A 12,210-nucleotide genomic window follows, 5' to 3' on the forward strand; every position below is an offset into this window, starting at 1 on the left:
TATCCAATGAAACGACTTAACACAGGGCCTGACATAAAGCTTTTATTAATATTATTGCACGCAATTATGCTTAATAAATGCAAAATTTCCTTTTTCCTTATCCTTTTAAATTATAGGATTATGATTTCCTTTCCTTGCTCAGGTTTGGGTACCTGGTATGTGCGCTATTATGCTATTTCGCTTCTTCTCTTTCCATCTCCTACTCCGTTTGGCCTTTTCCTAGTTGGTTGGCACCTTCTTGAAGTATGTAAGAGCGAAGAAGCTCAGACAATGCAAGAATTTCTTTAGCCAAAGTTCAGGTGGGAGAAGACATCTCAAAATGAAGATTTGGGGCTCTTCCCTGACTTAAACACATCCAGGTCATCTCAGAATTAATTGGTTGTGACTAATATGAATTATATTCCAGTCAAGTCATACCAGGAAGGTAGAAGCCTTTGCTTTGGGCATGAACTCAGAGTCTATGGGGGATATTTTGCTTCCAGCCCTGCCAACATTCTGGCTTATTCTCTGATCAGCCTCCTCTTCCCACTGGCACTGATTGTCTTTTTCCATTTCCTCACTGCTCAAAGTTCTCAAGTTTTCACTCTTTTATTTCAAAAGGAATTATTAACTCATATTCACTCTTAGGTATAAAGGACTAATATCAGCTTTAACGCTTTCCTCTTCTATTGATATTGGCATTTTAACAGGTGTTCAAGCTAAAGAGTTGAAGCTTTGATTTGAGTAGTTATGTATCAAGAATCTAATCTGAAAGCAAGAGACAACTGGGGCTTCCCTGTCTTTCTGGAAGGGTACCACAAGGGGATCTGGAAAAGGATAGGCCTGGTACATATGAAACTGTAAGATTTAGAGGAACAATTCCCAGTGAATTTGATGAAAGGTAACCTGAGTGATAGCCCTGGCTCCATTGTTACAGGAGATATGATTTGGGGGTAAATCCTTTACCTCTGCAGATCTCTCAGCATCCTTATTTAGAAAGTGAGGACGGTAACACCTGTAGATCTGTTTCTGCCTCACAGGATTGCTGCAGTGATCCAGTGATATCATGGAGAAATGCTTGGGAGATCTCCACTCTCCATGTAAACATCACTGCTGTCATCTCTGTTATGTGAGGATGCCTTAAGAATCATGTGGAAAAGAAATTTGAGAATAGTGAGAAACAGAAAGTGAAAAACCAAAGCTCATTTTGGGGCACTAATGCCACTGCCTCCCTAGAAATTTCTGTTCTGTTTAGATGTAATGTTCAATGGGTACGGTGGGGAGGGGGAGTAAGAGGGGTTAATTCATTCTGCAAAAAGGAATAAACAAAGGAAAGGTTAAGAGCTGCTGAAGATGAAGAAGCTGGTAGAGGACTTGATGGAAAACATTTAAATTACTTCCCAATCCCAAGAGTCTACGAAGCACAGCACAGAAAACCACATTTCTAATGGTATTAATTTAAAAAATTGGGAAATTCACTCATTACTGAATTTGACATAAAGTTGGAAGGTTTTAAAACTATTACAGCAGATTTGAACAATGGATACAAAGCATTTATATGAAAGATTAGGTTTTAAATAAAAGTTGTATTTTTAGGCTTTTATAAAAGCTGCAGTATAAATGAATAGCCTTAGCTTTCAAAGTATTTTTTTTTTTTTTTAAAAAGGCAACGCAAATTCAATATGAGGCAGCATTGTAAGATGGTTAAAAATTTTGAATGCAATGTTGGGATGGACTAATAGAAATTCAATACCTATGCATCTTTAGAACAACGATAAGAACATCCATTTCATCGAGCTGCTGTGAAGCTTAAATCTGATACCTGCGCAAAGCATCTGGCATAGTAACCAGCCTCAGAATGTTGGTTCATTTCATTCATGTGACCTCTCTTTTCTCTAAGATCATGGCAATCATTGCTTGTACCTTCCTTCCTTTCCCTGAGACATCACCTAGAATTTTGCCTTTTCTTAATAACTTTTGCATAGTTCTTTGAAATTTCACATGCATGGGCTTGGTCTGCTTAGTTATTTTAAAAGTGATTTGTTATATATTTTTATTTGTAAATTTATGTTATATTGTTTATTTTGACAATTATATATGTATATACATATATATCGTTTACATTTTTCTCTCTTGATGTAAAACTTACATTCAATGAAATGCACAAATCCTACTATATTCTGAGTTTTGACAAATGCGTACACCTGTACGACCCAAACTTCTCGAGACCTAAAACAATTCCATTACCCTAGAAAGTTCCTTCATGCCTCCTCTCAGTCATTCCTCACCTTACACTCATTGAAGCAACCACTGTTCTGAAATTTTTCCATCATAGATTAGTTCCTCTGTTCTAGAATTTCATATAAATGGAATTATATACGATGTATCCTTTGTCTAAGACTTCTTTCACTCAGTATCAGTATACTGGTTTTGAGATTGGTCCGTGTTGTGTGTATCAGTAGCTGGTCTTTTTATTTATCAGGTATTTTTCAAGTCCTTGGAGACAGGACTCTGCTATAACTCCCTACACTCCCCCACCTCACCTGGCACTTAGACAGACTTGTGCACATTACAAGTGTTCCAACGGCACTCGGTGACTCAATGGATGAACACACAGAAGAGTTATTTAATCAATCAATAAGCCATTTAGACACAATCCAGTTTTGTTTTTCTAATCCAGACAGTCTCTTATATGTTCAACTTACCAGACACCAAACATTATATATCCTGGTGCCAGCAGCCTGTCTGCTGTACTGGAGGAACCCAGGGATCCGCCCACGAGCAGCTCTGCAGCAGCATTTGCTGCATTCCTGCAGCAGTGAAGTGAACCCCTGCTCTGGCTGGGCTTTAGCCTGGCTGTGAAAGAGCCGACCTCGGGCCTTTGTCTCTTGCAGATGGAAATGCTTATACACTGTCTTTGCAAACAGTAAACCTCACATTCCTCCGACTGATTTATTAAACCACTGTAAAGGTCAGCAAAGAAATCCAGGTGCCACATGGCATGTTTTTGTGGCTAATTGGTACCCAAATTGCAGAAGCAGCATGTATTTCCTCACAATCTGGAAAGCACAACTCAACAAACAGGGTTAGTACTATTGGTTCGGACCGATAGGGCTGTGACCTGTCTGAGATGACTGCAAATGAAGCCCTTTAAGGTCTCCACCATACCCTCTTACCTCTGCGGCTCGTGACTGTGATTAAGGGCAAGACACTGTGGAACAGGCCTCTGGGGAGAACATATATTACCTTGGCCAGTTCCGTGCAGCAAGCATTTAGGAGTTTAAACCTATCACCATCATTTCTGCTTGGACAGTAGCAACTTCCTGTCATTTCTAATATTGCACGTGTTCTAAATATAAATGTGCTTTTCATTTTTAATTTATTCAAATGACATTCTCGTTCCCGTTGCCTTCTACATTTTATATAGCTGCATAGCACACTTTAGAATGCATTACTTCAAAATGTGATGCTGTAAAATTAGTCATATTTTATATTACAAGGGGAAAGTTTTCTTTCAAATATATTTCCCAAGAGATGGGGAGATTCATGTATTATGACTCCTATGGTGAGCATAATATATAAAGAAATAAACTGGTTATAAAAAGCAGAGAGGAAATATATTTGTGGTTTCCACACACTATACATTTTCTGTTGATTTGACTCATATTTCTTTCTAAAAAGGTAAAGATTTGGAGAAAGCATGATAAACTCCAATAATGAGATGTTGGGTGCCAGCATTTGTTCTTTTATTCTTTAGAGCAATTTTTAAGGTCATTTTGCGAAAGAGAACCTATTTACAGGAGTGGAATATAACGGTATTTTAATTAGTAAAAAGGTGGATGTCATAATATAGTTATTCTAAAGAGTTTAAATCAGCTAAGGTTGCATTTAGGTCATTCATTCCAGAAAGGGCGTTTTGTAAACTGATGTTTAGAGGCGTGTCTAAAAAGTCACATCACCAGTTATGTGTCACGTTCTACTGGTAGCTTCCATTTTATTTTACACTTGAACGCTTAAGAAACCTACAATAATTTTACAGTTTATTGCCACCACTAGCTGTCCAAATAAAACACGCTCATTAACAATTTCTTTGTGGTATAAAATCAGTTCACATTTGTCTCTTCCCAACATGAGCGGTTTACCACATGCACAGAGACTGCAGCATACAATTATCAAATTCCACAGAAACATATGGAAGCGGCAAATGCCAGTGGCTGCAGCATGTGTAATGAGTAGAGCCCTACTCAGGCTGGAAGCAAATTGAGCTTAGGTGTGGAGTAACTGTGTGAGTTGGCACGTTACTTAACCTCTCTGGGCCTCAGCTATGTGCTCAGAATAAACAATCACCCATTTCACGGGGATCTGGGGGTTATTAGATAATAGATATCAAATGCCTGTCATGGGGTAGGCATTCTGCACATGTTTCTTTCTTTCCTCCCTCCTTGCACGGACAGACATGCCGACTCTGCTGACAATGATGTGTCTACCCGATGGCGCAGAGTCTGGAGACCCATCTGCTGTTCTGGATGAGGACTATTCCCGCAGCTCACTGGTGGCAGGAGAACTTTGCTCTCTTGACCCAAGGACTGATGTTCTCACGGGACCTGCCTCGTAAGAATTTCAGCCTAGAGCTCAGCTTTTCAAAACAAATGCCAATAGAGAACTTCCTGTGTGCCAAAGCGTTTTAGAATAATGAAATGAAAGTCATCAGGTCCTATCCATCTGCAGCTTCTGACTCTCTTGGCACTAGAGGAGGAAGATTTTTTTCGGTGGTTCTAAGAGTTATATTTTATGAGCTCTGTGGTAATGTTAATACATTTTACTTTTAAACTAAACTGCTTCAAACAGTCATTTAGGGGAATTACAGAGCTATAAAGGATAACCAGAGTAGTAGAAATTCTATGAATGAGTTTCATCAACATACTTGCCTATTTATTTTTAAAATAATTTTTATTTCCTAGGAGTGTTTTGTTGGCAGCCCTCAACCAATTTCATGTTGGTGGAGAATGTGTTTAAAGTGGAACAAATGCACAAGTGTGTAACAAGACCCCAAAGCCTTCTGAAGAAATAATGACACCCCTGCGAAAAACACTAATGCAGAAACATTTGTGGTAAGGGAAGGAAAGTCAAGATTCTTTTTTTAAGCAGATTTTCTAAAGTTGTTCATTTTACCTTTGCTTTGACACATAGAGCCAATGCCACATGGTTATTCAGAGCAAAGAGTTAAAAAGGAGGATGAATGGGCAGAATATTTTAAAAAGAAGCAGGTACCTAGCAGAGGAAGGCTGAAGGCAGGGTCACCAACACTCAGACCCAGGCTGGGTCCGGGAGCTCCTCTAAAGCAAGGCTGTAGTGGAGCTATTGAAAAAGACCAGAGGTCTATATTCATAAATACAGTAGATCTGCCCCTTTCCCCACCCCTGTTCACCAGGTTCAACAAAGGCAAGGGTCCCTGCCCTCCCATTCCTACCCTTCACACTCCAGGGTGCCTTTCTTTTCAGCTGCCCGAAGGACAGCAGCAGAGGCCCACAGGTTTCTTCTTTCTGCGGCATCTCACGGCCCCTGCAGCATCTATCAGCCACCTCCCTCTTTCTGAGCGGCTTCCTCTGCAGTCAAAGTCTTCAGCCAGGAGCCTTGGCAAAAACACTGATGAACTTAAGATCTCTGAGGGTGACCTGAAACCGAGGGAAGGGAGCTGGCACAAAGGAAATGAACTCGCGAATACCTAAGAGTGTGGTGTAGGTGGACACACACAGAGCGAGTGTGAAACAATGTGGTTTTAATGGGGAAGGTTAAAAAAAAAATCCATTTTGCCACCTGTCATCCACATATGGGTAATTGGGAGCAGACAAAAATATGGCTTACTTAGGTTCTTCCCACCACCCCGAGAAGCCTTCCCCTCTGCTGAATCCCTGATCAATGCGAAGACCAAAGATGTACGGACTGTAAAAAGTCATCAGAATGAGTGCTGCCAGGGCCAAGCAAAATGCAGGACGGCCTCAGCTTGAAATCCTAGAATGATTGAGTGTGGATGGACCTCTTGATAGACTTAAACTACCAATGTGAATGTTTCTAAAGTCTCATTATTTGAGACCTTAAAGATTCTTTGGAAACCCCATGCAAGTTCTCTGCTGCAGTCTTTTCCTCTACCACGAAGAAGGAAAGGGTTTTTAGCTACAAAGGATCTCAGGGGTTAAGCCTCATCCCACTCCCACCCTCCTGTCGCGGGGAGGGGATTGCAGTTGCTCCGGGAGCATCTGTGGTATCCGCTCCAAGTCCTTCGCCCTCTCAGCGTCACAGGGAAAGCGATGCAGGCTTCTCTGTTTAAACTCTCTCATGTCTCCCCTTCGTTTGCCTCTTTTAAAAAAATATCAGTACGCTGCACCTCAAAGGCTACTCTTACCCAAAGAAAACAAAAATTAAATGCTTGCTTAGAAAAATCTTAGGTGTATATCTCTGCAATCCCTCCCTGCATCCGGAGGACTCCCTAACATAACGTGCGTGAAAACGCTCTGTAAACCGCAGGGCTGTATCAGTGTGCATTACGGCGTGCACACTGTTTCAGCTACCTGGGTGTTTCCTAAAAGAAATCCATGGATTTCGGACTGTGCCTGTTATGTGCTTATCAGAGTGACTCGGGGGGAAGAACCACACGGCTATTTTCTGCCCGCCCCAGAACGAGACGTCTCTGGTCCGACTTCTGCTCCCTGGAGACGCGCTCCGCGCTCCCGGCGGCAGCACCAGCTTCCCTCTGAAAATCAGCCACCTGCGTGGCTTGTTGAAATCATCAGGTTGGGCGCTACACGGGTGTAAAAAGAGGCAAAGGGGCTTCTAATGTGATGGAGTTGTCGGTGTCGAGCAGGAATTTAGCTTGATGAAGAAGATACAGGCAACGTGTGACAGTCTGAAGTTCCCCGCTGCAGTGCTGGCTGCTGTCTTTTTGCAAATCGGTTTTCTCCCCGGCTAGTTCAAACTCCTCCACCTACACGCTTCAACACGCCCAAAGTATGCGAGGCTTCGTTCCCCGGAAAGAAATGAGAAAATCTAGTAACACTACAAGGCTGATATGAACTGCTCTAAGGGTTTAGAAATGCTAAAATCAACACCTGCAGTGCCCCAGTTCCACGTGTGTGCATGTGTGTGTGTGTGTGTGTGTGTGTGTGTGTGTGTGTGAAGGAGCGCACTAAAGAAAAAGAAAAATAACCAGGAGAAAGGAACACAAACTAAAGAAAGTGCCAGAAACAGCTACAAAGAAATATAAAACTTTCCTCCATGTATGCCGCATACATGCGACCTTGGACAATCTTTTGTATCTCCAATGCCCTGGAGGCACTGTAATGTCACCGTAAACACCAGGGGGATGATGACCCCTGGTGGGGAAGGAGCGACGGGGAGGGGGAGGGTGTCTCCGAGGTTACGGCATATGGAAAACTAAGGTGTCAGTAGGGAATGAGAACTTGTTATTGGGGTCACGATCGAATCCGAGTGATGCAGGGATCAAGGAATAAGTGGGATGGGGTGGGGGTAGGGAAAGGAAATGAGTGAGGGGGTACGGGGTCTCGCAGAAAACGGAAGCCTTCAGAGAAAAGTGCAGAGGACGAAGCCGCAGCATCCTCGCGGCCTGTGGCTCGCCCCCGCCTTCCTTTTGCGCAGAATCCTCCCCTCGGCTGCAGCAGCGCGCTGCCCCCTCTGGCCCGGCGCGCCGTGATCGATCTAAGGCTGCGTCAGAATCCTCTCCGAGTATAAATAGGGGTGGCAGGACAGCGCCGAGCTGCACACAGCCATCCATCCTCCCCTCTCCCTCTCTCCCCCGTTCTTCTTCTCTCTAGGCCCCCATCTCCGCCGCCGACCAGAGCGGCACCGACCGCCACCATGAGTTCCTTCAGCTTTGAGCCGTACTACTCGACTTCCTACAAACGGCGCTATGTGGAGACGCCCCGGGTGCACATCTCCAGCGTGCGCAGCGGCTACAGCACCGCGCGCTCCGCTTACTCCAGCTACTCGGCGCCCGTCTCCTCCTCGCTGTCCGTGCGCCGCAGCTACTCCTCCAGCTCCGGCTCCTTGTTGCCCAGTCTCGAGAACCTCGACCTGAGCCAGGTAGCCGCCATCAGCAACGACCTCAAGTCGATCCGCACCCAGGAGAAGGCGCAGCTGCAGGACCTCAACGACCGCTTCGCTAGCTTCATCGAGCGCGTGCACGAGCTGGAGCAACAGAACAAGGTCCTGGAAGCCGAGCTGCTGGTGCTGCGCCAGAAGCACTCCGAGCCGTCCCGCTTCCGGGTGCTGTACGAGCAGGAGATCCGCGACCTGCGCCTGGCGGCGGAAGACGCCACCAACGAGAAGCAGGCGCTGCAGGGCGAGCGCGAAGGGCTGGAGGAGACTCTGCGCAACCTGCAGGCGCGCTACGAAGAGGAGGTGCTGAGCCGTGAGGACGCAGAGGGCCGGCTGATGGAAGCGCGCAAAGGGGCCGACGAGGCGGCTCTCGCCCGCGCCGAGCTCGAAAAGCGCATCGACAGCCTGATGGACGAAATCGCTTTTCTGAAGAAAGTGCACGAAGAGGAGATCGCCGAGCTGCAGGCGCAGATCCAGTACGCGCAGATCTCCGTGGAGATGGACGTGTCCTCCAAGCCCGACCTCTCCGCCGCGCTCAAGGACATCCGCGCCCAGTATGAGAAGCTGGCCGCCAAGAACATGCAGAATGCCGAAGAGTGGTTCAAGAGCCGCTTCACCGTGCTGACCGAGAGCGCCGCCAAGAACACCGATGCGGTGCGCGCCGCCAAGGACGAGGTGTCCGAGAGCCGCCGCCTGCTAAAGGCCAAGACCCTGGAGATCGAAGCATGCCGGGGCATGAACGAAGCGCTGGAGAAGCAGCTGCAAGAGCTGGAGGACAAGCAGAACGCCGACATTAGTGCTATGCAGGTGTGGCACCGGGCAACACACTGTGGAGGCGGGGAGGGGGCTGCAGAGTCGAGTTAGGATGGGCGGGGGGTGGGGGGAGAGTGGAGGGCGCGCCTAGAAAGTGGAGATCGGAAATGAGGCATCTGCATGCAGCTGTTAGGGGGTAGAACTTGGCTCCTAGGAGGCTGTGTGGGAGCGGGTGGGGCAGTTGGAGGGCGCGGTGCGGGCGCCACTGCAGTCTGCGAAGATGTGCAGGGTGCAGTTGAATCTCTGTTGCGCATTAAAGCTGCCCAGCCCTGCAGGGGGTTGGGTGGGGTGGGAGAAGGGATGCGAGCAGGGCGTTGCCTCTGGCCTGCCTCTCTGCAGTCCTGAATTCACCACAAGTTGCTTTGCTGCACAGATTGGACCGTCTGATTAATAAACACAGCGACGAACTCCCATTAGTGCTGAAGGATAACTGTGACCAGCATAATTTCAGACTAATTTTACCAACTGCTCCCTTCCCGTAGCAGGTAGCCAGGAATACAGTCAAAATTGTAGTAGGTAATGATGGTCATAGTAAAACGTTTCTATTTCTCCATCTTCTGGAGAGAAGAGAAAATAATATAGATACATAGAAAATATTTTAGAGAAAATTTAAAAAAATTAAATTTATCTACTTCCTTCTCCTATAAAGAAGTGGATTTCTTGTATGTAACCTGGATAAAGTTAGTCAGTGAATGAGAAAGTTTTCAAAAAAAAAAATCTGTTTAGTTCCTTGCAGGCATTTTATGATGATCATTAGACTGTAGTAATTAACAAAAACAAAAAAAAATTCTTCTATTAGTTTTTTTTTTTAAATAATTTTTTGCTTTCATCTCATGCTTTATGAAGCTGGATTTTTTTAGGCAAGCAAAGAAAGGTTTAAAAAGAGAAAAGGCAGTTGTTTCAGGGGAGGTTTTATCTAAGGTGTGCACTTTGATTTTAATTAAACCTATACCCTTGCAGCTATAGTAAAGTAATAGCAGTAAGGATTTACGCTTGTATTTTTTTTTGTCTTCCAACAGGACACAATCAACAAATTGGAAAATGAATTGAGAACCACAAAGGGTGAAATGGCAAGATACCTCAAGGAATACCAAGACCTCCTCAATGTGAAGATGGCTTTGGACATTGAGATTGCAGCTTACAGGTAAAAACGGAGGGGCAAAGGCAGCAGGCCTTCAACCTTAGGAAGGAAATCAGACTTCCTTTCTGTTGAATCAGAAATCTTCAAAAATAGTCCTTTGAAATAATTGTGTTCACCTTTTGGCCTTTTCCAAGAAGAATTTATCCTGTAATAATGAGACCTGTTCTTAGCTTCCCATTACATTTAAAGTCTAACGGACAGGGTTACTTTAAGGTGTTTTTTTGGTTTTTGTTTTTTTTCCTGGTCTCAGTCACAACATCCCCAGTTATTAAGTTCTGATCATTTCCAACCCTGCCTTTGGCATTCAGGGTGGCACTGGGGAAGGTGTTGGGTGGTGGGCTCAGCACACTTCCTGTGTTCATGATTGTTAACCCTACCCTCTCCCTGCCTCCCCCAGGAAACTCTTGGAAGGTGAGGAGACCCGGCTCAGTTTCACCAGTGTGGGCAGCATAACCAGCGGCTACTCCCAGAGCTCCCAGGTCTTTGGCCGATCTGCCTATGGTGGTTTACAGACCAGCTCCTACTTGATGTCCGCCCGCTCCTTCCCATCTTACTACACCAGCCACGTCCAGGAGGAGCAGATCGAGGTGGAGGAGACCATCGAGCCTGCGAAAGCTGAGGAAGCCAAGGACCAACCCCCCTCTGAAGGAGAAGCTGAGGAGGAGGAGAAGAAGGAAGAGGCTGAGGCTGAGGCTGAGGCTGAGGAAGAGGAGGGAGCCCAAGAGGAAGAAGGTAGGATGAAAACAAAACAAAACCAAACCCACCCCACAACTCCAGGTTCAGCCGGGGCATGAATATTTGTTAGGAGATTGATAAGATAAATGAAGCCTTGCTTATGCCAAGGAAGTTTTATTCATACATGAGTTTAGAATCTTAAATAATACATTTATCTATTGCTTCAACAGACCTTTAGTAATAAGCATCTCATTTCTCAAATTGGCTGTCCTCCCAGAGACACACATCTCTAATTAGCTTGGTACTTTTTTGAAAAGAACTGAAAAAAAAAAGAAAAAATCTTCCGCCTGCTGTCTTTTTATTCCTAATTAAACATTTTAAAATCCATTCATTTAACTCAGTCATTTGGTGTCCTAAAGAACAACTATGAACACCAAACACACAATGAAAGAAAACCAAGGTCCTGGAGAAGAGCAGAGCATCCAGTACCTAGACATAATCTCATTCTGTTTAAATATGTGTTCAGTGGCAAATTATTCCCAGCAAGCATTGTCAGTTGCGTGCATTTTGGGAGAAAGGAGCTGAGAGGTTTGGGGGAAGTATTTTGACATTTGCGTTTCTCCACAAAACCTTAGCAGAAATGTTTTGATTGGACTCACGCTGCATTTGGAGTTTGTACATTTGCTTTTTTATGTTAAAGCTGCCAAGGAAGAATCTGAGGAGGCAAAGGAGGAAGAAGAAGGAGGTGAAGGCAAAGAAGCAGAAGAAACCAAAGAAGCTGAGGAGGAGGAGAAAAAAGATGAAGGTGCTGGGGAGGAACAAGCCACTAAGAAGAAAGATTGAACCCCCTTTCCTTAATTATTCCAGGAATAATTCTCCTGAAATCAGGTCAACCCCATCACCAACCAACCAGTTGAGTTGCAGATACTATATGAATTAAGAAGTCAATATATGTATAATTCTGAGATGACTCAGGTTGGGCGTTAAATGTTGTGCTATGACTTTTCTCCTTCCGCAGAGTATCTGTTTGCTTGCAGAGTGGCTTCCTGGCTTGCTGCCAGCCTGTGCATGGTCCACGCTTATGAGTTCAGGATCTACGGCAATGTGAATAATTCAGATGTTTACAATAAAAAAAAAAAAACCCTGAATAAATGAATTCACTAATGTTAATGTTAAACTTCATGGAAAAAAATAGTCCTTCGAACCTTTGGTGGTTAGAAATTAAAGACCTTGAATTATGTGCTATAAATAGTAAATAAAGTTACACTGAATGACGTTCCTTGCTGTGGTTGTTGACTTAATTCGAATATCTTAAAGAAGGCACCAATATAAGACACATAGAAGTGGGCGATTGACCTCCAAATTTTTTTAAGTCAAAATTTTAACAATTACAATGCGTTTCCCCCCCCTTAATTGGTAATTCTGAGGATGCAATTAGGTCATGACCATTCATGAAATCTCTCCCCTCAAAAATTTTACTGATAATAAGC

The 12,210-nt window shown here is 44.5% G+C and overlaps 1 protein-coding gene across 1 annotated transcript; it reads left to right on the forward strand.

Annotated features, from left to right (window-relative positions):
- The first annotated feature begins 7,829 nt into the window (after positions 1 to 7,829).
- NEFL (neurofilament light chain) lies at positions 7,830 to 11,995 on the forward strand. The gene is made up of 4 exons (XM_082402855.1): positions 7,830 to 8,898; positions 9,924 to 10,048; positions 10,443 to 10,777; positions 11,421 to 11,995. Exons 1-4 carry the CDS (start codon positions 7,852 to 7,854, stop codon positions 11,561 to 11,563), a joined length of 1,650 nt encoding a protein of 549 aa, XP_082258981.1. The 5' UTR covers positions 7,830 to 7,851; the 3' UTR covers positions 11,564 to 11,995.
- The last annotated feature ends 215 nt before the right edge of the window (positions 11,996 to 12,210 follow it).

Source organism: Balaenoptera borealis, assembly GCF_965194805.1.
Source record: "Balaenoptera borealis genome assembly, chromosome: 8".
Lineage (NCBI taxonomy): Eukaryota > Metazoa > Chordata > Mammalia > Artiodactyla > Balaenopteridae > Balaenoptera > Balaenoptera borealis.